This window comes from Adiantum capillus-veneris, chromosome 6 (genome assembly GCF_014529385.1).
Source record: "Adiantum capillus-veneris isolate H3 chromosome 6, ASM1452938v2, whole genome shotgun sequence".
Taxonomy (NCBI): Eukaryota; Viridiplantae; Streptophyta; class Polypodiopsida; order Polypodiales; family Pteridaceae; genus Adiantum; species Adiantum capillus-veneris.
Genome location: NC_140936.1, coordinates 173,365,065 through 173,390,556, shown reverse-complemented (window position 1 = coordinate 173,390,556; position 25,492 = coordinate 173,365,065). Strand labels below are relative to the sequence as shown.

Genomic DNA, 25,492 nt, shown 5'->3' with positions numbered 1-25,492 from the left:
TGTATTGATAGTGTTTGATACAACAGAGGAGCAATTGAATATATATATATATATATGGGCGCACTCCGTTGTACGGAGCTCGAACCTCCCGACCACCCCCGAGCTTCAATTCGCTTGCATGCAGCGTCTCACTCGCACTCGCACTCGCACTCGCACTCGCACTCGCAGAAGAGAGAATGGTCAATCCCCCCAAAACGCACCACCCGTCCTTCTATTCTCCTCCAAAAGCGCAAGACCTCTTAAAATAGCCGCTTTTCTATTTTTGGCGCTCGGTCGACTCGACTTGCGCGCCAATATACCTGCGAGAACAAGGTAAAAAAACGTGATCGCGAAGCGATCCGTAGAGGTTAGTTTTTTATTTTTTTATTTTTTATTTTTTATTTTTTTTAAAGTCCACAATTTTTCAGCTGTCTTCAACTGAACATAACTCCCAAACGGAGCCAAAACAGCCCAAGTCCGTCTCATACAATCTTGTTGCCCTCGCTGCGCTCTTCGACGGCTATGTGATGGAAAATTTCCATAGCCTGCTCCGATTTGCTGAAAATCAACCTGCAAAACAGCATTTTCTACAAAAACGATGCAAAAACAGCAAATCCAACTTTTTTCTTAATCTTTGGCCTTCAACGAGCATCAAAACATCAAAATCTCTAAAGACTCAAAGAACCAAAGTTGTTCCTTATAACGCAGGCTTCAATCGCTCCATACATCACTTTTTCAAAATCCCACGTTAACGCCTTCAAAAATGCCCCAGAAAGTGCCTTCCGGATCAAAAAATTTTATCGGACGAAAACAATCCACACATCCTTCTACACAGTGGACTAACTTTAAAATGACAAAAACTTCCTAGAAAACAAAATTTATTACTAAAACACCTCGAAATCAAGTCTTGTTACAGTAGTGCTATCTTAAGCACTACCAAATCAAGATTAGGGGAATTGGCAATGATGTTTGCTTAGGGTGCAAAGTAGCTTCAGAAGATCTTGTTCATTTATTTAAGGACTATTCTACCACCAACGGGTTAGCTTTTAAAATTTGCAAGTGAATAAAACATGGAGCTTACAATTCTTAAAAAAGACTAAATATTGGGAGGTATAGAACTAGGCCCGACTCGCATGCCCTTATATTGCTAGGTAGTGCTATCTTAAGCACATCTAGCACACCATGAACTCTCATGTGTATGAGTGGTTGACTAACATTGCATAGTACACTATTTCAAAAAGTCAACGACATAGAAGCTATTGCAAGAAGTCAACACAAAGCTAAAGCAAAAAAGGCAGTCATTTTAATTAATGTCCTACAACCATGTTTTGAGAAATATGATAAAGCAAATACAGAGTATTTGGAGAACAATAGGCTAAAGATGGAATGTTATGAGAGTGCAATAGGACCGCAAAGCATTTAAATGGAAGAAGGAAGAGTAAATGGGAGCAGACGCAGTGTTTCGAGGCTACGGCCACAGCAACGCATGCGGAACGGAACGACAAAGATAAAGAGAGAGGTTACAGGAGTGGTTATGGGAATGGATACGGGAACCCACATTGCTGCGGGAACTATTTTTCCAAGCTAAAGGCTTACTCGCATAATAAAAATGTAACTTTTCTCATTTTTATGACTTAAATGGGGCCATGGGCTTCCAATTGGTAGGAGGATTGAACCCACAACCTCATAACCTAGGTATTTAAGTCAAAAACCTCTTTTTAAAAGATAACCTTTTGTAAGTGAAGAAAGAGAGGTGCACGTTTGTGAGAGCTCTCATAGCCATTTGTGAAGGATTCATTGGAGCTATTTATGCATCAACATTGCTTCATATTGTGTCTCTAATGAAGTGTAAGTGATTATCAATTGCTTTTCTACTGTTTAATGTCCAATTTATAGTGATGATTAATGCTCTCTTTATCCGCTCATTAGTAAGCTGATTAGAGTGATTTGGGGCCTTAATTACAATCCTTTTGCATGCAAAAGTATGTAGGAAGCATCTACTTACGTAACTAGTGTGTTTGCAAGCCCAAAAACACTGATTTTCCGCCCTGGTAGCTAAGAGATCGCGATTTTTTACCATCTCAAAATCTGAGATTTGAGTGCTTGATCATGTTCCTCTATGTTATATAAGTATGCTCAATGAGTTTTGTGACATTTGAATGATGTTTGCTCATTGAAAAGTCTTGTGTATGCACGTAGGAAAGAGAGTTGTGTTGTTTGTATTAGCTCGATTCCTTATTCGATTGGTTATGTGTTGCTTTCATTGTGTTGTTGATAGATCCCGTAGCGTTTGACAAACCTACGTAGCCTCCATGCACTAATCGGGTCACGTCCCCAGGCATTGATAATATGTTAGTGTCCGAAAATGCTATGCTTTGACGTCCAGTCGCGGTGTGCCACTAACATTGGCACAGCTGCTGAGGAATGAGTACCTAGATTAGCGGGTCTTTCTTGCTTTTATCACTGTCAAAGGTTCCTCTAATTTTGATTAGAGTACTTTCACTTTCACATTAGAGTAGGTGAGAGGTTGGAGTGGGACTTCAAGGCTCTCGAGGTAGCCAGAGGGTGGGACTCTCAAGGACCTCTTAGATTAGGTAAGGATAATGTGTGGGACATGCTATGCCTTTTCATTTGGCATTAGGATTTAGACCTTCGTGAGCTCTTTGGAGAGCATTCATTTCGCATCGTTTTTCTTTAAGTTATTTTGTCGTTTAGTCCTTTCGTTTATTTTACATTTATTTTCGCATTAGGAGTAGGTAGAGTAGGTCTCACTGATCCCCCGAAAAGGGTCTAAAACCATAAAAAAAGGGGAGTCTTGACCATAAAATAGAAAAGCGTTCATGTATGGTAATAGGCTTGTTTCATTGAGCTAAAAATTGTTCAAAATGATTGTGATATGATAGAACATCATCTTTTTGCATGAAAAAGCTGCAATTGGAACAGATGGCCTCAGATAAGAAATCGAGATTTCTTACCAGTCATCATACTGCTATATTTTTTTGCATGGCTGTGTTGGGTTAGGACTATTAAGCATACTGGTCATGTTAGATCTGACAAGAAACTCATAAATTGGGCATGATCATCAGTTTAGCACCTAAACAGCTAAAACAGCCATAAACACATGATTTGACATGCTCACAAACCCCACCTTTGGATGAAAATACACTTAGGAGACTCTACTACATGTGTATAACAACCCTGGCAAATCAAACAGTGTCACTGTGTGTCAGGTAAGAGATCGCGATCTCTTACCATTCTACATACTACCATACTTTTTCTGCATGACTGTGTTGGGCTATGTCTAAGGAGCATACTGATCAAATTGGTTCATAATTTTTGGAGTTTTAAATTGTGGTGAGTGGTCATCATTTTAGCATCTCAGCAGGTAAAATAGCACATATTGACTATTCTAGGGGTTTACAAATTCCAAGTTTTGATGAAAACATACCCATTGTACTCTGTTGCATGTGTCTAATACACCTAGCTTTTCAAAACGTGTCATTGTGTGTCAGATAAGATAGCGCGATTTCTTACCATCCAACATACAACATATATATTCTGTCATGGATGGGTTGTCCTATGTTTACTGAGGACACTGGTGTTGTTAGTTCATAAATGTGACATTTAAAACTCATGTGGTCATCATTCTATCATCCTGTCTCTGAAATAGCACAGATTGCATGTTCTGATATGCTTTCAGAATCCACTTTTGGTAGGCAACACACTTTTTGAGCTCTACTGAATGTGCTTAACATATCTGAAAAACCAAAACATATCATTGTGTGTCAGGTAAGGAATCGCGATTCCTTACCATCCTTCATACTGCTATAAACTTTTGTGCTAGCCTTGTAGAGCATGGTCCCAGGATTTTAACGGTCTTTACGAATCATCAAAATTCCTTCCAGAGCTCAAGTTATCAGCAATCTTGTGAATCTAGTCAAATAAGGAATCGCAATTCCTTGTCATACACATACAGGTGCATTTGCTACTGCTAGTCTTGCAAGCATTGGGGAAAGAGAAGAGGTTCAAAAAAAAAAAAAAAAAGAGTATGGAGCCTTTTTTCGGTCATTGGTGCCAAATTTGGGGAGTATAAGTTTCACATCGTTACGAGTGGGACGACACCCATAGTCAAAATTCTAGTCCTAGGACGATTTTCGCATAGTGAATTCACTATGGGAAACTAACAAAAATTCGGGCAATTTTGTCCGAAAAAAGTGCGCTATTTTTTCGTGTAGTAGTGATCTAATGTCTTCAAAATGAGTTCTAGACAAGTTTGGGTAAGGTCAAATAATTTTGAAAATCTCCCAGAAAAATTGACCAAAATGGCCTCTAAACAACCCAAAATAGGAAACTGCCCAAAATAGGAAACAATCCAAAATAGGCATGACCACCACCAAGAGAGTGTTGCTTACGAAGCCCGCCAAGCATGGGCATGGCCACCACAGCATCCAACCTTTCAAGATCCCATAGCTTCAAATTGGACTATAATGTCAAGATCACATTTGCACAAGAAAACATGTATGGTGCTAAGATCTGCAGGGTGGTCAAGATCGAGGATTGCCACTCTCATTTTGATCTAGCACTATGGGTGAACTACCAGGGAGATCGATACATGGGTAGAGACGGAGTGTCATATCTATTCACAGATAACCCTGATGCAGTAGATGTGTTGGGCCGGATAGTACCGAGGGAAGCGCACTATGTAGACGAAGTACCATCCAGGTCAGTCCAACCAAACCTCAAGATGATTAATTTGGTAGTAACAAAAAGAGTCCTCATAGGTGATGACAATAGAGCCTTATACAAGAGGAATGACTTAGGGAGTGAGTTCTTCTATCACAGAAAGAACCCATTGAAGCACAGCCTGACTGATGAAAAGGTGCTTTACGTCTTCTTCAATAGGACTGAGAGCTTTCACAAATCCATAATCCTCAAGGATACCTTTTGCCAAGAGTGGGATCTCTTATCTGACTTCAAACACCTAGGAAGGTCTTTTAACCGAGGAGGGGAGACTTCAAACACCTAGGAAGGTCTTTTAACTGACGAGGGGAGGCAAGCACTTCAAAAGAAACTATTCGTTTGTCGCAATCAAAAACTACATCACTAGGTCCTAGGTCTTGTCATCAGAAACGACTAGACGCAGTATCTCTGAGTGAATCCAAACTAATTGGTTCAGGAAACATGCATGCCACGAGTGGTCATTCGACCAATAGAGGTCCAACAAACCAATTCATTCACCAACACTTCACATGCCATTAGGAGTATCAAAAACAGAACAAGTTGTGTCTATTCAGGAATAACTAGTGCTCAGGCCAACGCCAAGGAGCACCATACAAGAGAACAAGGCAATGTCCTTAGTAAGAGCAATAGGAGCCACAAAAATAGCTGGAAGGAAGGAAGGGACAGAAGAGCTAGAAGCAAAAAGAGATAGAATGAAAAACAACAGTCGGCTAGGGAAGGGCAAAAGCAATCGATTGAGCTAGTACCATTAAACAAAGAAGGAGAATATTATGAGGGAAATGATGGAAACACCACCCTACCAGTAGAATACGCAGGGCATAGCAATTTAGCTATCCTAGATTGTGGAGCAGCTGTTGCAATTGCCACAAAAAAGATGTGGGAAACTCGGGGAAAGACCAGCTTTAAAGCAAACATGCATAAAGTTACAGTTGGCTGATGGATACATTGAGAAACCTATCGGACTCCTAGAGAAAGTCATTCTCACCTCATGTGGAGTGGAGTACGAGCATACATTTGCAGTAGTAGATTTTGGGAAGAACCCAAATTATGACATCATTCTTGGACGTCCGTTCATGCAGCAACTCAAAATGATTCAGGATTGGGGATCCAACTACATCTACCTACGGCAACCAAAGGCCATCACATGCATTAACCCGATTGATCACTCCTATCGAGATGTGGCAAGGACACCAATAGAAGGAATAGAGGCCATCTCAACAAGAGACGAATCTGAGGTTCCTTCATGGGTCTCAACTCAAGGATTCATAGGTGGATAAGTAGAGCATCGGATAATGAGAGCTTGAATAGGGACCACAATGAAAACAAAATGGTTTTGAAGATTGCAGTATAGTACTAGTTCGTACTATCTAAGTAATCTCAGGTTCAAGAGAATCCAGTCAACAACACATAATGTTGAATTTTGGGGAATCCAATTCAACATACATGCCTATTCTATTAGATACAAATGCTGTATTTTGATCACCAAACATCGAAAGCAACATTAAATTTTTTAGAACTACCATGGGGATTACATTTGAAAAGTTTCATCCAAATCCTCCATATACTATAATAGTGGAACCCCACTCTTAAGGATGTATGAGGAACCAGAAAGCAAGAAAATCTTTTATCAAGATCAAACTAAGAATTTCTACAGGCCCATTCCCCCACCAGATCTATCAGAAGAAGAGGCAAAGGGTTGGTTTCCATTCGTATCTTGTATGAATCCTAGTAACTTTCAAGCTTTATTTATTTCAAGAACTCCTAGGGCGAATACACCAAAGACAATGCCAGATCCAAGCGAGATAGTCGGCCTCAATGGGCCACAAGCATTAAAGCCTACTCTTAGCCACCCACCTGGCTTTGATCCCAAGATGCTACCACAAACCATCAAGCAAGGTGACCACACAAGATGTACAAGGTATCTAGGAGAGGGTTCGAAGGCTGAAACAACAAGCTCTCTTAAGTCAGGAGCTGGTCAAGTTCAATGAATGCCAACATTGGAACGCTCAAACATTCATCAGGAAGCCTCACACAATGGAAGTGTTGGGGTATAAAGCCCAATGTGGTCGCCCAGGTAAGTGGGCGGGCCGCCAGGTATGTACACATATTCTTTTGTAAAAACCTAATAAGAACTCACTATGATCTACACATTACAGTAGAGCGAGTTCACCATATCGTCGTGCTCTTCTTCTCGCACTCTCTCTCGCGTCACACTTCCGCTCGTACTCCTTCAACTGGTATCAGATCTCAGATCGAGGCTCGGGGCAGCACTGCAGGAGGCTAGAGTCACCAGCTCAGATTGGAGTGAAATTTGACAGGCGAAGACATGGCCCCAACTCTTGTGGGATAACCCGTACGGCTAGGTGTTCTCAAAATTTCATTCTGAGGTCATCTCCGCCATCGTTCGGCTTCGACAAAGTTCTGCGCAGGCCATTTTTGACTACGTGGTCTCGGCGGGTGCAGATCTGACTCTGCAAATTTGGGGTTTCGGCCTATGACTGCGGGTGCTGAGGATATCGGCACTCCTAGAGTGCTAATTTGTGGCTGTCTACACATCGAAGGACGGCTCAGTTCTTGGAGGCGTGTCACATACGACATGGGCGCATCTACACACAGACTGTAGGCGACATCCACTAGTTCATCAGGTAGCTTGTGTTTGCTGCTTGATATTCCAGATTTCATCCTGACATTGCAGGTACTTCCACATGGGATGTATTGTCAGAGATGATGTATGTCTGTTGAGGGTTTGCTGGTTGTGAGTCACGCAGCAAACAACCGCCGCAGCGGTTACAGCATATAGTGGGAAATTTGTGGATGTATGACTTTGTGGGAAGTCTATGTACTGTCAAATTTACTGCAGCCTTTGTTGAGGGTCAAGTGAGGTTTTATTGAGCTGGGGGATTCTCGAATGTTGAGATCCTTTCGGTGATACAGGTCTTGGAGCGATCCCTCGAGCACCCTTAGATAGGCAGCTAGGATGTATTGACTGTGAGTTAGACAGTTGGGATTGCATCTTTGCTTTACTGCCGTTGAGGCATTGTCACAGTCTATGCTTACAAGACAGTGACAGGACAGTGAGAGACAGTACAGGTGCAGGACAGGTTTACCCGTAGCTTACAGTGTCAGAGAGACAGTGTTTTTTGAGCTGTTTTTGGTCTGTTTTTTGAGTACACCAGAGCCATTTTACAAAAGAGACTCTGCCAAAATTTATGCAGAATCTGAAGCTTTCTTGGTTCATTTGACAGGTTGATATTGGTTCAGAGGTCAGTTTACAGGGGGAAACTCTGCCGAATTTTTTCCCAGGAAAGTAAACCACTGTGAAGCGTAGCTATGGCTGGATCACAGGACACTGCTCTTTACAATATCAAGAAGCTGGATGGAACCAATTTCCCATTGTGGAAGAAGCAGATTCGGCACGTGTTGGTACAAAAGAAGCAGATAAAACCTATAAAGCTCAAGGGGATAAAACCAGAAGATATGGACGAAGATGAATGGAGCGAAATGGATGAATTGGCACTTTTACCATTATGCCGACTTTGGCAGAAAGCGTTTACTTCAATGTAGCAGACGACATGTCGGCTTATCAAGCATGGATAAAGCTGAGTGATCTTTATGAGAAGCAGAGTGCAGCTTCACAGGTATATTGGATTAAGAAGCTTGTTGATTTGAAGATGAAAGAAGGGACCCCTATGTCCAATCATCTGAATGAATTCAACACCATCTACAGTCAGTTGTCAACTCAAGGTGTCAAGTTTGATGAACCTGTTAGAGCTATGTTCCTGTTGATCCCATTGCCGGAAAGTTGGGACACTTTTCGCACAGCTTTGAGTAATTATGCACCTCCAGATGGTTTGAACATAGCAGGTGTAAAAGGAAGTCTGCTTACTGAAGAAACCAATAGAAAGACAATGGACAAAGGCAAAGGAACAGCCTTAGTTGTCAGGGGAAGGACCAAAGAAAAGTACAAAGGTGGAAAGAGGAATCAGTCTCGTAGCAAGTCCCATAGTGCTAAAGGCAAGAGTGACATAGTGAAGGAGTACGAGCGGAAGTGCGACGCGAGAGAGAGTGCGAGAAGAAGAGCACGACGATATGGTGACCTCGCTCTACTGTAATGTGTATAGCATAGTGAGTTCTTATTAGGTTTTTACAAAAGAATATGTGTACATACCTGGCGGCCCGCCCACTTACCTAGGCGACCACATTGGGCTTTATACCCCAACAACCTCCCACTTAAAGTCCAATGTGGTACTTTAGGTGTGAGAGAAGCTACTATACAAGCTAATATACAAGAGATGTAGAGAAGTGATGTACTACCCTACACCTAACTACTTGCGAAAATGCGCAAAGCTCTCTGAGGGAAGTCCTTTTGTAAGTAGATCAGCAGGATTTTCTATGGTGTGAACTTTGACAAGCTGAAGTTGCTTATCCTCGAGCATTTCCCTGATGAAATGATACTTCACATCCACATGCTTTGTCTTTGAGTGATAAACTGGATTGCGAGCCAATTGTATAGCACTTTGACTATCACAATATAACACAGGCATCTCTTCTTTGATTCCCAAATCTGTTACTAGTTGATTAAGCCAAATTGATTCTTTGCATGCCTCTGATGCTGCAACATATTCAGCCTCTGTAGTAGACTGAGTAACACAATCTTGTAATCTAGAACGCCATGATACTGCTCCACCAGCCAATGTAAAGACATACCCTGACGTAGACCTTCAGTTGTCTAAGTCACCTGCATAATCTGAGTCTGTAAAACCCTTTACACTTAGCTCCTGACTCCCATAGCATATACGCATACTCTTTGTAGCTTTCAGGTATCTCAATATTCCTTTCACTGCCTCCCAATGTTTCTTGCCTGGGTTTGACATGTATCGACTTACTACTCCCACTGCAAATGCAATGTCTGGGCGAGTAGCAATCATTGCATACATCAAACTACCCACTGCAGACGCATGTGGAATCTTATCCATTTCAGCATGTTCTTCCTCAGACACAGGACAATCTTGTTTGCTAAGTTTCACATATGGTGGCAATGGAACACTCAGTGCCTTTCCCTTGTCCATATTGAAACGTTGCAAAACCTTGTTAATATACTCTGTTTGAGATAACCAAATCAACTTCTTTGATCTGTCTCTCTCGATGCGCATACCAAGTATATGACTTGCCTCACCCATGTCTTTCATGTCAAACGATTTTTCCATCTTTGACTTCAAAGCTGAAATTTCTTCCAAGTGCTTGCCAACAATCAACATGTCATCCACATACAAAATAAGGATCATCCAACTACCATCCTTAGCCTTCTTTGTATATAGACAGTGATCGAACTCACTACGTTTATGGCCTTGAGAAATCATAAACTTGTGGAATTTATGGTACCATGCCCTCGGTGATTGTTTTAATCCATAAAGACTCTTTAACAACTGGCATACCCAATCTTCCTTGCCTTTCTCAACAAACCCTTCTGGCTGCTGCATGTAAATTTCCAGATCTAAATCACCATGCAAGAACGCTGTCTTGACATCCATTTGGTGCAACACCAAATCTAATATGGCAACCAATGCAAGAAACCATCTCAATGTAGTCATCTTGACCACTGGAGAGAAGTCTTCATCAAAGTCAATGCCTTGTTCTTGCTTAAAGCCCTTGGCAACAAGCCTTGCTTTGTACTTTGGCTGACTATCATGAGCGGTGATCTTATACCTGTAAACTCATTTACAAGGTAGAGCCTTTTTGCCCTGTGGTAATTTAACTAGCTTCCATGTCTTGTTTTTATGCAAAGCTGTCATCTCTGACTACATGGCCAATTGCCAATTCCCAGAGTCCTTCTACGCACAATAGGTGGCTCAAGCTCAGCCACAACCTGTGGTTCCACTCTATCCTGTCCTTGCTCCTCTTGAGCCCTGACATTTTGTCTTGCACGTGCAGGTCCATCTTCTTGGAAGACAACTCTTCTAATCTCCTCACCCCTCTCTGGTTTAGAATGATATTTGGATTCATTAAAGTGAACATCATTGCTGCGGACAACCTTTCTGGATTTGGGATCCCAAAGTCTATACCCCATCTCACCAGAATTACCATAGCCTAGAAAGATTCACTTTCTACTCTTTGGCTCAAGTTTGTTACTAAATTCCTTTGGAACGTGAGTATATGCCTCACAGCCAAGGACTCTGAGATGCTTGTATGAGGGCATTTTGCCTGACCATACTATCTCTGGCACTGAATCCTTCTGCAAAACCTTGCTAGGAGATCTATTTACAAGATGAACAGCTATTGATACAGCTTCAGCCCAAAACCTATTTGGCAGTTGTGCATTAGACAACATACTTCTGACCTTCTCTTGTATGGTCCTATTCATCCTCTCAGAAACACCATTTTGAGGAGGATTGTAAGGAGCAGTAAGTTCACGTTTTATACCTTTTGAATCACAAAAGTCCTGAAAGGCCTTTGAAACATACTCTCCACCATTGTCAGTGCGTAAGCATTTAAGCTTCTTGCCACTCTGATTCTCCACAAGTGTCACAAACGTTTTGAAAACACTAAACGCTTCATCCTTGTGCTTGAGAAAGTAAACCCATACTTTCCTCGAGTAATCATATATAAATGTCATAAAGTAAGAAGCTCCCCATAGAGATAGGTTAGGCATAGGTCCACACGAATCACTATGAACAAGTGCCAACTGTGTATCTCTTCTACTGCTTCTATACTTACGTGGCTGCTTGTGTTTGCTTACCATACAGACAATGTTCACAGAATTCAAAATCATTAAATGAAAAGCCAGGCAAATAACCAGAACGAGACAAGATTTCCATTCCCTTCTTGGACATATGTCCTAACCGGCTATGCCACAAAGAAACGTTCGGCTGCTCGGTTACATTGATTACAATTTTAGAGACATTTGATACATAAATCATGTAAAGTCCTCCAGACTTTACTCCATGTGCTACTGTCATAGAACCCTTGGATATCTTCCACATGTTCTGTCCAAAAATGGTGACGTAGCCAGCATCATCAAGTAAACCTGTGCTGATCAAGCTCTTTGTAATTGCGGGAACATGTCTCACATTCTTCAGCGTGAAAGAAGAGCCATTCTGAAACTTCAATTGAACATCTCCAACACCTAAGATCTCACATGTCTGCCCATTGCCTAGCCGAACATGATCTTTAGTGGTCACATAAGAAGTAAACCACTCCTTGTTTGGAGACACATGAAGTGATGCCCCTGAGTCTATAATCCAGTCACTCAGTGCATTTCCATCAGATGCTGTAAGAAGAGCTGAGTCCATTGTATTATTCAAGAAGTAGATGTCTCCTGACACTAGACTGTCATCCTCTGCAACAGTGTTTGTCACATTTATTTCCTGAATCTTCACTGAGGACTTGTTCTTCTCACCATGGTCTTCAGCTTTCTCTTTGCCTTTTTCTGCTTTCCATTCTCTACAGTCTCTTTTCATGTGACCCTTCTTGCCACAATGGTAGCATTTGTGACACTTGTGGAGAATCAGAGTGGCAAGAATCTTAAATGCTTACGCACTGACAATGGTGGAGAGTATGTTTCAAAGGCCTTTCAGGACTTTTGTGATTCAAAAGGTATAAAACGTGAACTTACTGCTCCTTACAATCCTCCTCAAAATGGTGTTTCTGAGAGGATGAATAGGACCATACAAGAGAAGGTCAGAAGTATGTTGTCTAGTGCACAGCTGCCAAATGGGTTTTGGGCTGAAGTTGTATCAATAGCTGTTCATCTTGTAAATAGATCTCCTAGCAAGGTTTTGCAGAAGGATTCAGTGCCAGAGATAGTATGGTCAGGCAAAATGCCCTCATACAAGCATCTCAGAGTCTTTGGCTGTGAGGCATATACTCATGTTCCAAAGGAATTTAGTAACAAACTTGAGCCAAAGAGTAGAAAGTGAATCTTTCTAGGCTATGGTAATTCTGGTGAGATGTGGTATAGACTTTGGGATCCCAAATCCAGAAAGGTTGTCCGCAGCAATGATGTTCACTTTAATGAATCCAAATATCATTCTAAACCAGAGAGGGTTGAGGAGATTAGAAGAGTTGTCTTCCAAGAAGATGGACCTGCACGTGCAAGACAAAATGTCAGGGCTCAAGAGGAGCAAGGACAGGATAGAGTGGAACCACAGTTTGTGGTTGAGCTTGAGCCACCTATTGTGCGTAGATCTGGACGTGTCACGCGACCTCCTGATAGGTTTGTTCCATCTATGAACTATGTCATGGTAACTGATTGCAATGAGCCTTCATGTTACAAGGAAGCAGTGCAAATGAAGGACTCCGGAAATTGGCAATTGGCCATGCAGTCAGAGATGACAGCTCTGCATAAAAACCAAACATGGAAGCTAGTTAAATTACCACAGGGCAAAAAGGATCTACCTTGTAAATGGGTTTACAGGTATAAAATCACCACTCATGATAGTCAGCCAAAGTACAAAGCAAGGCTTGTTGCCAAGGGCTTTAAGCAAGAAGAAGGCATTGACTTTGATGAAGTCTTCTCTCCGGTGGTCAAGATGACTACATTGAGATGCTTTCTTGCATTGGTTGCCATATTAGATTTGGTGTTGCACCAAATGGATGTCAAGACAACGTTCTTGCATGGTGATTTAGATGTGGAAATTTACATGCAGCAGCCAGAAGGGTTTGTTGAGAAAGGCAAGGAAGATTTGGTATGCCAGTTGTTAAAGAGCCTTTATGGCTTAAAACAATCACCGACGGCATGGTACCATAAGGATGAAGCGTTTAGTGTTTTCAAAACGTTTGTGACACTTGTGCTGAATCAGAGTGGCAAGAAGCTTAAATGCTTACGCACTGACAATGGTGGAGAGTATGTTTCAAAGGCCTTTCAGGACTTTTGTGATTCAAAAGGTATAAAACGTGAACTTACTGCTCCTTACAATCCTCCTCAAAATGGTGTTTCTGAGAGGATGAATAGGACCATACAAGAGAAGGTCAGAAGTATGTTGTCTAATGCACAGCTGCCAAATGGGTTTTGGGCTGAAGCTGTATCAATAGCTGTTCATCTTGTAAATAGAGCTCCTAGCAAGGTTTTGCAGAAGGATTCAGTGCCAGAGATAGTATGGTCAGGCAAAATGCCCTCATACAAGCATCTCAGAGTCTTTGGCTGTGAGGCATATACTCATGTTCAAAAGGAATTTAGGAACAAACTTGAGCCAAAGAGTAGAAAGTGCATCTTTCTAGGCTATGGTAATTCTGGTGAGATGGGTATAGACTTTGGGATCCCAAATCCAGAAAGGTTGTCCGCAGCAATGATGTTCACTTTAATGAATCCAAATATCATTCTAAACCAGAGAGGGTTGAGGAGATTAGAAGAGTTGTCTTCCAAGAAGATGGACCTGCACGTGCAAGACAAAATGTCAGGGCTCAAGAGGAGCAAGGACAGGATAGAGTGGAACCACAGTTTGTGGTTGAGCTTGAGCCACCTATTGTGCGTAGATCTGGACGTGTCACGCGACCTCCTGATAGGTTTGTTCCATCTATGAACTATGTCATGGTAACTGATTGCAATGAGCCTTCATGTTACAAGGAAGCAGTGCAAATGAAGGACTCCGGAAATTGGCAATTGGCCATGCAGTCAGAGATGACAGCTCTGCATAAAAACCAAACATGGAAGCTAGTTAAATTACCACAGGGCAAAAAGGATCTACCTTGTAAATGGGTTTACAGGTATAAAATCACCACTCATGATAGTCAGCCAAAGTACAAAGCAAGGCTTGTTGCCAAGGGCTTTAAGCAAGAAGAAGGCATTGACTTTGATGAAGTCTTCTCTCCGGTGGTCAAGATGACTACATTGAGATGCTTTCTTGCATTGGTTGCCATATTAGATTTGGTGTTGCACCAAATGGATGTCAAGACAACGTTCTTGCATGGTGATTTAGATGTGGAAATTTACATGCAGCAGCCAGAAGGGTTTGTTGACAAAGGCAAGGAAGATTTGGTATGCCAGTTGTTAAAGAGCCTTTATGGCTTAAAACAATCACCGAGGGCATGGTACCATAAGTTCCACAAGTTTATGCTTTCTCAAGGCTACAAACGTAGTGAGTTCGATCACTGTCTATATACAAAGAAGGCTAAGGATGGCAATTGGCTGATCCTTATTTTGTATGTGCATGACATGTTGATTGCTGGTAAGCACTTGGAAGAAATTTCAGCTTTGAAGTCAAAGATGGCAAAATCGTTTGACATGAAAGACATGGGTGAGGCAAGTCATATACTTGGTATGCACATTGAGAGAGACAGATCAAAGAAGTTGATTTGGTTATTTCAAACAGAGTATATTGACAAGGTTTTGCAACGTTTCAATATGGAGAAGGGAAAGGCATTGAGTGTTCCATTGCCACCATATGTGAAACTTAGCAAACAAGATTGTCCTGTGTCTGAGGAAGAACATGCTGAAATGGATAAGATTCCATATGCGTCTGCAGTGGGTAGTTTAATGTATGCAATGATTGCTACTCGCCCAAACATTGCATTTGCAGTGGGAGTAGTAAGTCGATACATGTCAAACCCAGGCAAGAAACATTGGGAGGCAGTGAAAGGAATATTGAGATACCTGAAAGCTACAAAGAGTATGCGTATATGCTATGGGAGTCAAGAGCTAAGTGTAAAGGGTTTTACAGACTCAGATTATGCAGGTGACTTAGACAACCAAAGGTCTACGTCAGGGTATGTCTTTACATTGGCTGGTGGAGCAGTATCATGGCATTCTAGATTACAAGATTGTGTTACTCGGTCTACTACATAGGCTGAATATGTTGCAGCATCAGAGGCATGCAAAGAATCAATTTGGCTTAATCGACTAGTAACAGATTTGGGAATCAAAGAAGAGATGCCTGTGTTATATTGTGATAGTCAAAGTGCTATACAATTGGCTCGCAATCCAGTTTATCACTCAAAGACAAAGCATGTGGATGTGAAGTATCATTTCATCAGGGAAATGCTCGAGGATAAGCAACTTCAGCTTGTCAAAGTTCACACCATAGAAAATCCTGCTAATCTACTTACAAAAGGAATTCCCTCAGAGAGCTTTGCGCATTTTTGCAAGCAGTTAGGTGTTGGGTAGTACATCACTTCTCCACATCTTTTGTATGTTAGCTTGTATAGTAGCTTCTCTCACACTTAAAGTACCACATTGGACTTTAAGTGGGAGGTTGTTGGGGTATAAAGCCCAATGTGGTCGCCTAGGTAAGTGGGCGGGCCGCCAGGTATGTACACATATTCTTTTGTAAAAACCTAATAGGAACTCACTATGCTCTACACATTACAGTAGAGCGAGTTCACCATATCGTCGTGCTCTTCTTCTCGCACTCTCTCTCGCGTCACACTTCCGCTCGTACTCCTTCAGGAAGAACTATAATGCCTGATAGTCGCATGGAGCCTCTTTCAGAATACATGATTAAATGAAGCTTCCAAACCACCGCTTCAAGAATTCAATGCTTGTATGAAGATAAACAAGGAGGCCAATTCCAAATGCTATTTTCCCATCAAGGAAAGAAGCATGACAAACCAAGAGTCTTCAAGTATCTACATATGAAAAAACTCACATATGTATACAAAGATATGTAATTGCCCTATCAAGTACTTATTTGTTGTTCTAATCTTATCTATTTTCTACTTCCCTTAGTAGTGCTAGTCTTCATTATGGTGGCTGGGTTTTCCCATAGCAAACTGCTACTAATTTACATGCGCAGGCAGCAACAGCTTTTGAGAACTTCATGGTCGGGGGCAAGAAGAAATATTTGAGGCCGAGAAAATTTGGGCAGTTTATGATGATGATGATGGGTTGTTGCCCCATTTTCTACACCCATAGTGACGAAATGATTTGTGTACTTCCATTCCATGTGCACATGAATTGGTTATTTCTCGCTAAAACAATATCTAAAGATGTGTACACACATGGGTTAAGGTTGGTTTTGCCTACATGTGCGGTGGATTCATATTTGGGAAAACGTTGATCCGAGGGTTTGTGGGTGGATATATTTTTGCACATCATGGCGCATGATACTGGACAACTACCATAAACTATTCGTATTTATCCTTAGAAGTGTGACATGTGGGCGTTGTACAAGCTTTGGAAAAACCTTGCAAGGGTGCTACGCACGTAGATGAACCGGTTGAGGTGATATTGCATTACAATGTAGATCGTTCTCACATAATGCCAACAACTACATGCGCATGCATCTATCTTTAGTGGTACCTTTGCCCTATCAACAACTACTTATTTTCTATACTGATTCTTTCTATTTGCTACTTCCCTTCATGCTAGGCTTCATTATAGCCGAGTTTTCCCATAGCAAGTTGCGACTAATTTGCATGTGCAAGCATCAGCTTCTTATAATTTCATGGTCGGGGGCAAGAATAAATATTTGAGGCCGAGAAAATTTGGGCGGTTCATGATGATAATGATGGGTTGTCCCATCTTCTACGCCCACAGTGAGTGAGTGTAGCCTAACCCTACATCACAAAAGGCATAGTTGTAAGTCAAACCGTAACATCGTTCTGTGTCGCCTAACCCTACATCACAAAAGTCATCAAACCCTAACATCCTCTCTCTCGTTCTGTGTAGCGCGATCGAGCGCAGTTAGCATGGCGACGTGCTTTCCTTACCGAATGAAGCCTGATCTGGGAAATCTCACGGAGGAGGGCGTGCAACGTCTGAAAAAAAAGCAGCGTACGTATTTTCCTGCTGCTTTTCCCTCACTGGATGTGTTTTCCTGGCTGCTTATTTGATGCTTCTGGCTTGCAGTTCAGGATTTACTCACAAGATCTGGTCTGCCAAAGTCTGGGAATGTGCGGGATCTTCAAGATCGAGTGCTCCGTCTGAAGAAAAAGTCTGACAAAGCGGATGTCCCAAAGGAAGGAGAGGAGGAGATTCCAGGAGTGGATCCAAAGAAGGAACCGGATGCAGAGAAGGAACACGGTTCTGTATCTTCGCTTCGTAGTCATTTAACTTCTGCCTCTGCAAGCATCAAGAGGAAGAAGTGGAGAGTCACAGATCTAGCAAAGATTGCTCCAAATTTCTTCCACAAAGATTTGTTTGCTGCCAACTTCCCGTTAGTGGAGATTGTTGATGTTCCTGTGGGATGCCACTTTCCCGTTCAAGACAAGTTCGAGGGGAATGTTCTGGATGAAAAGGAAACAGCTCAGGCTAGGTGGAGATGGTTTAATAAATTCCTGGAAGCAGAACATGCATATTGCAAGGCAGAAACTGAGCGGCAAGCATTTCCTGTGCATTTTGCATTTTTGGATGGTGTGTGGAAGTTCACAAAACCCTCCAGGAAGGACGTGGAAATTCACAATCAACGCTGTGTTGGGTTGAAGCGGAAGTGATCTTATGAGGAACTGATGGTAGGGAGCAAGAAAAGGAAGGTCGACGATGAGGAGAATTTAGGATGCTACATTAATCCAGACACGGAGGATGTACAGGAACCATTTGTGACTAGTCGGTCTGATGGTGATAATCAAGGACTCTCTCTTTCCAGAGGAAGCTGCTGAGCTGTTGGGTGACTTGCAACAGGATGCTGATGTGGCAACAGGCTTTGTTGATGGAGTTCTTCATGTCAGTGATGACAGACCGCGGGAGAAGGCTACCTCCAAGTCTAATATCATCTTCAATCCAGACAGAGTTGTATGTGTGTTGGAACGCAAGTTTCTCGAAGACAAACATAAATGGAATGCTCGATTTCAAGGTGGTTTTTATGTAGTTAAGCATGCTATGGTTAACTTGTCAAGGGGGCATGGTAGATTTATGTATGTCTTGGTTATGACCTCGTCCACGTGGTCGTATGGGATTCTTGTTGCAGAAGGGTATGTGCAGATTAGAGATGGGAGGATTGATATGAATTCTATGGCTGAGTTTAAAAGGCACCAGGGAATCACAGGCATGAAGAGAACGGATGTTGAAGAACTACATGTGAAATTCAAGAAGGGCACTGAGTTTTACAGGAAGAATTATCGTGACGATCGACAGGCAAGTTATGCGGATGGCCCTATGCTCGTTGGCACCTACTACTTGAGCTCCCAATGGTTTTCTTTGCCCAAGGTTGAATATGGTAATGGGAAAGTTGAAGGGGTACGCAGGTTGTTCGATGGCTTGATGAGACTCGTTCTTGGTGATTGTGTATTCGACTTGAAGGATGAAGACTGTAAGCAGCGGTGGCAATTGAGGGAGAAAATGTTGAAGGAAGAGACTTATGTTTGGTATGGGTTGGAGCAAGAGGTGTGCACTTGGTGATTGGCGCATGTGACATGTTTAACAGGTTGAATATATACCCCTGTCTATTTGTTGTACGTGTGTTATGCGTTTGTTTGTTTGGATGTGTGCATTTATTGCCTGATAGTACTTGATAGAGTATTTGTATTTTTGGATTTGTTGATACTACATTTATTTCTTGATAATGCTTATCCTTGTATATTTTTATTTCTTTATCCTGCATTTATTTCTTGATAAAACTTATTCTTTGTGTGTGCTGTTTGTGTGGTGTGTGTGTGTGTGTGTGTGTGTGTGTGTCTAAGAGAGAGAGAGAGAGAGAGAGAGAGAGAGAGAGAGAGAGAGAGAGAGAGAGAGAGAGAGAGAGAGAGAGAGAGAGAGGCTTGTTACATGGTTGTTTTCTGGTTGTTTTTTAGGAATGTTTCTTTACCAATTGTCCGTGCGAACGCATCCTGATGGAAGGCAGCTGTCTGCAATGGATGCCCGCTCTCCTGAGCCCCTCTCTCAACTAGGATTGTGATGCACAGTTGGCGGTTAAGCCTTGCACTTGTGAACGGTCCGCCTCGGACATAGTAACCAGTGACTGCCTTCTAATATGTGTCTTGAGAGGCATGTTAGCGTTCCAACATCTATATGTCTTGGAGCTGAATTTAACTTTCATACCAAGCTTATTGTAGGCATTAAGCAAATGGAGTATCTTGAAACATGTTAACTCAGTTTAAATTTTAATTTTTGTTTGCTGCTATGGTGCTATACATTTAAATGTGAGTGTTTAAACATGAAAGTGAGCAAACACATAACAAAATAGGGTAATATGTTATAAGCAAAACTTTCTTTTCATTGATATGCACAGCATGCAGAAATGTTATAATAATTCCTCTATTGTTGTTTTGCCCCTTCTATCTTGTCTTTTGAATTCGTATGGACACATGTATGTGTGGGCGCATGCATATTTGTGCGAATGCGTATGCAAGCACACGTCTGTAGGTTCTGCATGTGGCCCACACATGTAGTGGTTTGGGTGTGTAATGAAGTAGCCCAACAACGAGAATGAGCTGCCCATGCCCAGTGCTTAGAAGTAAGTGCAAGCAGGGGGAGCTCGAAGCCTGTGCCACTTACACTATTGCTGGTGTAAATTCCTAACTTTTTAGGAGGTTCTCCTTATGTGCTTTGGTTTTGGTTTTTGGCCTATTGGAAAGTGCAAAAAAAGTCGGGTAATAGATAGTTCTTAAAGCTATAGACAGTGCATGGACTATGGATGGATTTAGATAGTTCTTAAAGGTATAGACAATAGATGGACTATGGATGGATAAACAAAAAATATTGATAGATAGATGGAAAGCTAGGTAGGTAGATGAGGTAGAGGCAAATATATAGATAGACATAGGTAGGTAAGTGGATATATTGATAATAAGACAGAACCATATAGATAGGCAGTGGAAGAAAACAGAGATCGATGAATATACATAATCTTCACACTTTGTATGGTCCAAATATGCTCATTATGTATGTTTCAGTGATCCTTTACCGATTCTACCAAGATATATATCGAGCTATTATATAGTACACCTTCCTTAAAGAAGATAAATAAACACATGCATTGATGGATATATATAATTGATCGATATATATATTTCAAGCTAATATATATTAGATTTCAAAAAAAAACATAGATTGATTAATATATATGAATAAATTGTAGATAATAGTTAGCTAGGGAGATAGATGGATAAACCTCTTTACTAAATAGATGCATAGAGATATGAATGGGTAAATATATAAATAGATAGATAGGTAGCTAGGTTGATCTCTAGTTAACTATCCAAAGCACTATTATGATGTATCGTAGACATATACATACATAGGTAGATAGATCGACCATATGATGGCTAGATGTTTTTCTAAGTATAGATAAAAAGGTGGTCGATCGAGAGAGACATTGATGAATAGCTAAAAATTTATATAGATAGAGAAACCTATGTGTATATCCAATTGACATCAATTTAGTAATGGGGATATTGTAGTATCAGTCCATACTATGCATACATCCAATGTGCATGAATTTAGTGGGGATATAGTAGTATTTAGTCCATACTATGCATACTTAATTAGTCTTGTGGAAGACTACGATTATGAGTATATAACATGCATGTTCCCAAAAAGATGAACTTTGGCATGATCCTAGATTCATGTAGGTAGCTTATTTAGCCATAATGGCATGTAGAGCATATGAGAGCATCTCGATACAAAGTTCTATGCCAGTCACTCATGATGTGAGTGAGGATGTTATAGAATATAGTCCATACTATGCATGATGGATTTGAGATCTCTCTCTCTCTCTCTCTCTTATTGTATATAATATATATATACAATAAGAGAGAGAGAGAGAGAGAGAGAGAGATCTTATCATGTGTGTGTGTGTGCACATGTGCATGTGATTCTTCCGAGAGCCATGTATATGCCTCTACTTTTTGCTATCAAGAGAATTGGTATATAATCAATTTTACTTGACTTTGTATTCAATTATTGTTGATGGTGGTTAGTGCCCATTTTAGTAGTGTGGAATGGGAATGTGAGTTAAGAGAGTGAGAGGGAGGGAGGGAGGGAGGAAATAAGGAGAGCAAGGAGAGAGAAAAAATGCTTTTTATGTAATGTGATAGAGCTCATCATGAGCATATATGTGTGTGAGTCTTCCAAGAGCCATCATGTATATGCCCCTAGTTTTTGCATACAAAATCATTTTTACTTTATTCAATTATTGTTTATGATTCGTACCCATTATAGTATTTTGGAATGGGAATTTGAAGCGAAAGAGAGGGAGGGGGGGCGTGGGGGACAAGGAGAGGAAAGCGAGAGAGATTATTTTTTTTAATGTAATGTGAGAGCTTATTGTGTGTGTGTCTTCCGAGAGCCATGTTTATGCCTCTACCTTTTGCTATCAAGAGAATCACTATAGAATCAATTTTACTTCACTTTTTATTCAATTATTGTTGATGGTTATACTATTGTGGAATGGGAATGTGCGTTGTCAGAGAGAGGGGGAGGGGAGGCCAAGGCGTAGGGGACACGAGAGACAAAAATTACGAGATAGTGATGTTTTCTTTAATGTGATGTGATAGATGTGAAACATTTGTACTGTTTATCCTTTTAGTCTCCATGATTTGCAATCTTTGTGTTGAGAGAGAGAGAGAGAGAGAGGGAGAGAGAGTGGAAAGAGAAATCACAAGATAGAGGACATGGACTAAAATGATTTATCATATCTTTAAACAAGTTCATACATTCACAAGAACTATTAGATATTTTTCTACCTGATGGGATTTGACCCAATGTATCATTTGGATTTGCCTAGCGCCAAAGGTCATGATGTTGAGGGTCTTTAGGGTTTAGAGAGAGAGAGAGAGAGAGAGAGAGAGAGAGATGAATGATGCTTCTATGTAAGTATTGATACGTGCGTGCATGGTCCCAGACGGAGAGAGAGAACTCTAACTAGACGTGGAAAACGTGGAAAATTTATTGCCACCTCGGTAGACCTTTCTTCTATACGTCAGCAAATCGCTATGTCTCTCTCTCTCTCTCTCATACACACAACAAGATACTTTTATTTGAAGGCAAGGAGCTGAGCATCCATGAAGAGAACAGAGAACGCATGCATGCATTTCAACTGGAAAGGCTTATGCACGAAAAATATGCACTGTAAAGGTAACACTTAATGGTAAAACATAAGTTTCTTCAACCTTCAGCCCTTGTGCATTGTTTGCTGATTTTCATTTCCACACCCCTTGTGTATGGCAATTTTTCATTTTCAAATCTCCCAAGTTCCAATTCTATGAAATTCTCCCCTTGCAAGGGGCTTCCCCACACAAGTACTTCCTTCTGGTCCGCCACCTATGACCGTGCTGTGAGAACACAATCTTACAATGAATTCATGGCAAAAGTGGGGGACTTGCCTTTCGTCATGTCCCCTTCAAATCATCGCTATAGCGAAATCAACATCGACATTAATATAAATGGCCTTCTCCAACCAAACCAAGAGACTGTGGAGAGTGTGCTCCATGCAAGCCGTGTGGTTGAGGAGCCTAAAATCGTGAATATAGCAATGGATTACTTTAATAGAAACTGGAAAGCATCCAAGCTATGTGGGACTCTCCTCCATAGCATCCGTGAGGAGCGTGATCAGTGCCATCACATTGATATGATGCTTTCAACAATGCCAATATCAACCAATGAAGAATTCAACTATTTACAACATAAGCAAATGGTAGAGGGCTTATACAAAATTGCACATGCGAGGAACCCTTTTGTCGACAATGCAATGAATCGAATGTTTGTGGATGTGGAGGAAAGCTACAATGCACTAAGCAAAGAGGTAGAGAAGAAGAGTATATTGATAGGAAGGCAGGTGTGGATGTTGGAGAAAGAAAAAGGGGGTTGTATTTTGCATATGCTCGTTATAGTTGTGGTGGGGGTGACAATAGCTACAGTGGTTGTGGCAATGCATGCAGTTGCAAGCGTAGTTGATGTGCCATTTGCCATCTCAAAGACTGAGTGCACAAGGACTTTAAAGAGGGTGCATTTTCATAGAACTCAAAGTTTTAAGAGTACTAAAGAACATTAAAAAACTCAAGGCTTTAAGAGTACTAAAGAACATAACAAAAAAGCAAAGGAGTATGGGTGGAAGAGGATATGTTTTCAAAAAAAACAAGGGGCCAAGATTGAGACCCTAGCGAGGGGGAGTTTTATAGTGAGAATAATGTTGGACACATTAAGGTGCCTAATGGCAGGGCTAGAAAAGGATGTAGAGAGTGAGAGGAGGCTTGTAGGGTTTGGATGTGATCATGGAGAGGAGATAATATGTGTGCAACAAGTAGCCTACCACCTTCATCGTAACCACCTCCACCTTGGCCAACAACTAGATAACCTCCAATTGTTGTTTGCTTCCTCATCATTAACAAAGCTGGTCATTGGGTCCTCCAAGAGTTCTCCCCCACTCCTCTTACCTCAAAATGCTTGTCATTTTGACCCTAGCTTTATTCTTACCCCCAACTTTGTATAATTATTACTTCTCATAGTGATACACATTTTTTCTCCAAAGTCTTGTTAATACAAGGTCATGGCAACATTAAATAAAGTACAATATATCTTCTCTTAAAACAATAGATTGCTAGGTAAAAGAAAAAAAGAAACTACGTAAAATTGTCATAATATTCGTAACCAGTATGTGTGCCTAAATTTCCTCCCGAAAATATTGCAATGATTATCAATAGTTTCTTTGACAATATTTTAAAAGGCAATATTTAAATTGACAATTTTTTTGGTGATTTTTTAGAAAAATTCTAAATGTAGCCTTATTTAGTGATGCTTTTAATGCTGCTTTTGACATTATTTCTATGTCAAAAGGAGTTCTTAACAAATTTTTGTAAAATATTACACTATGTTACCCTATGTCTATGTACTGTAGGCATCTAGTTGCTATGTGAATGGCTATGCTTTATGTCTACTATTTTTCCAATAACATTACCTTTGTATTCATGACTATATGCACATGTGTGTATGGCATATATTTATGTGTATCTGTATACATATGAGCTTGTGTATATCTCAATGGATTATGATTATGTGTATGTGTATGACTATGCATATGACTAAGTCTATGTGCATGTGTATGGCCTATATCTACATGTGTATGGTCTATCACTACTGTGTATGGCCTATGGCTATGCATTAAGAACATGACCAACTGCCATGTTTTATGTGTATGGTATATGGCTATGCATTATGAATCGTCATCTAAACTTTAGGCATCTAGTTGCTATGTGAATGGCTATGCTTAATGTCTAATGTTATCCCAATAACATTAGCTATGTATTCATGCTATGTGCACGTGTGTGTATGGCATATATGTATGTGTATCTATATGCATATGAGCCTATGTATATCTGCATGGCCTATGATTATGCGTATGTGTATGAATTGCATATGACTAAGTCTATGTGCATGTGTATGGCCTATATCTAAATGTGTATGGTATATCACTATTGTCTATGGCTATGGCAATGCGTTAAGTACATGACCAACTACCATGTTTTATGTGTATGTGTATGGTCTATGGCTTTGCATTATGAATCGTCATCTAAACTTGAGTTGTGTTAATGTGTGATGTGAAAAGGATGATGATGAAGGGGAAAAACCCTTGTAGGAGAAAACTATCCTTCATATTTCACTATCATTGCTATTAGTGAGCAATGTATATTTGCCCGGGTGTCTAATTTTAAGTGTTCCTAATGCTCACGTCCAATAAGATGATGTGCTATATGCCACTCAACCTAATTGATGCACGTAGTGTAAAAATGGCCCTAAGGCTACTTAAGGCATGGATGATAGAATCCTAAACACTCAAGAGTGCTCAAACACTTGACCATTAGGAGTTAAGTGGCTTCTATTTGTGAGGTTTATTTGCACTGGTCCTTGTTGTTGAGCTTATATGTGAAGCTACTCAATATATGGCTTCTCTATATATGGCACCCAGGT

General features: G+C 40.8%; 2 protein-coding genes and 2 pseudogenes across 2 annotated transcripts; all 4 read left to right on the top strand.

The window, feature by feature from the left end:
- Window positions 1-4,405: 4,405 nt before the first annotated feature.
- LOC147456735 (uncharacterized) lies at window positions 4,406-5,005 on the top strand. Its single transcript, XM_086515536.1, has one exon. The coding sequence runs from the start codon at window positions 4,406-4,408 to the stop codon at window positions 5,003-5,005; it is 600 nt and encodes a 199-aa protein (XP_086371662.1).
- Window positions 5,006-6,311: 1,306 nt separating this feature from the next.
- LOC147456734 (uncharacterized) lies at window positions 6,312-16,158 on the top strand (annotated as a pseudogene).
- A 1,182-nt stretch (window positions 16,159-17,340) lies between these two features.
- On the top strand, window positions 17,341-18,988 carry LOC147456733 (uncharacterized; annotated as a pseudogene).
- Window positions 18,989-22,790: 3,802 nt separating this feature from the next.
- LOC147456732 (uncharacterized) lies at window positions 22,791-23,579 on the top strand. Its single transcript, XM_086515535.1, has one exon. It carries the CDS (start codon window positions 22,791-22,793, stop codon window positions 23,577-23,579), a length of 789 nt encoding a protein of 262 aa, XP_086371661.1.
- Window positions 23,580-25,492: the final 1,913 nt, after the last annotated feature.

Bases quoted from the DNA above. Each gene is read 5' to 3' on its own strand.
- LOC147456732 (XM_086515535.1), top strand. From the start codon at position 22,791: ATGAAATTCTCCCCTTGCAAGGGGCTTCCCCACACAAGTACTTCCTTC.
- LOC147456735 (XM_086515536.1), top strand. From the start codon at position 4,406: ATGGGCATGGCCACCACAGCATCCAACCTTTCAAGATCCCATAGCTTC.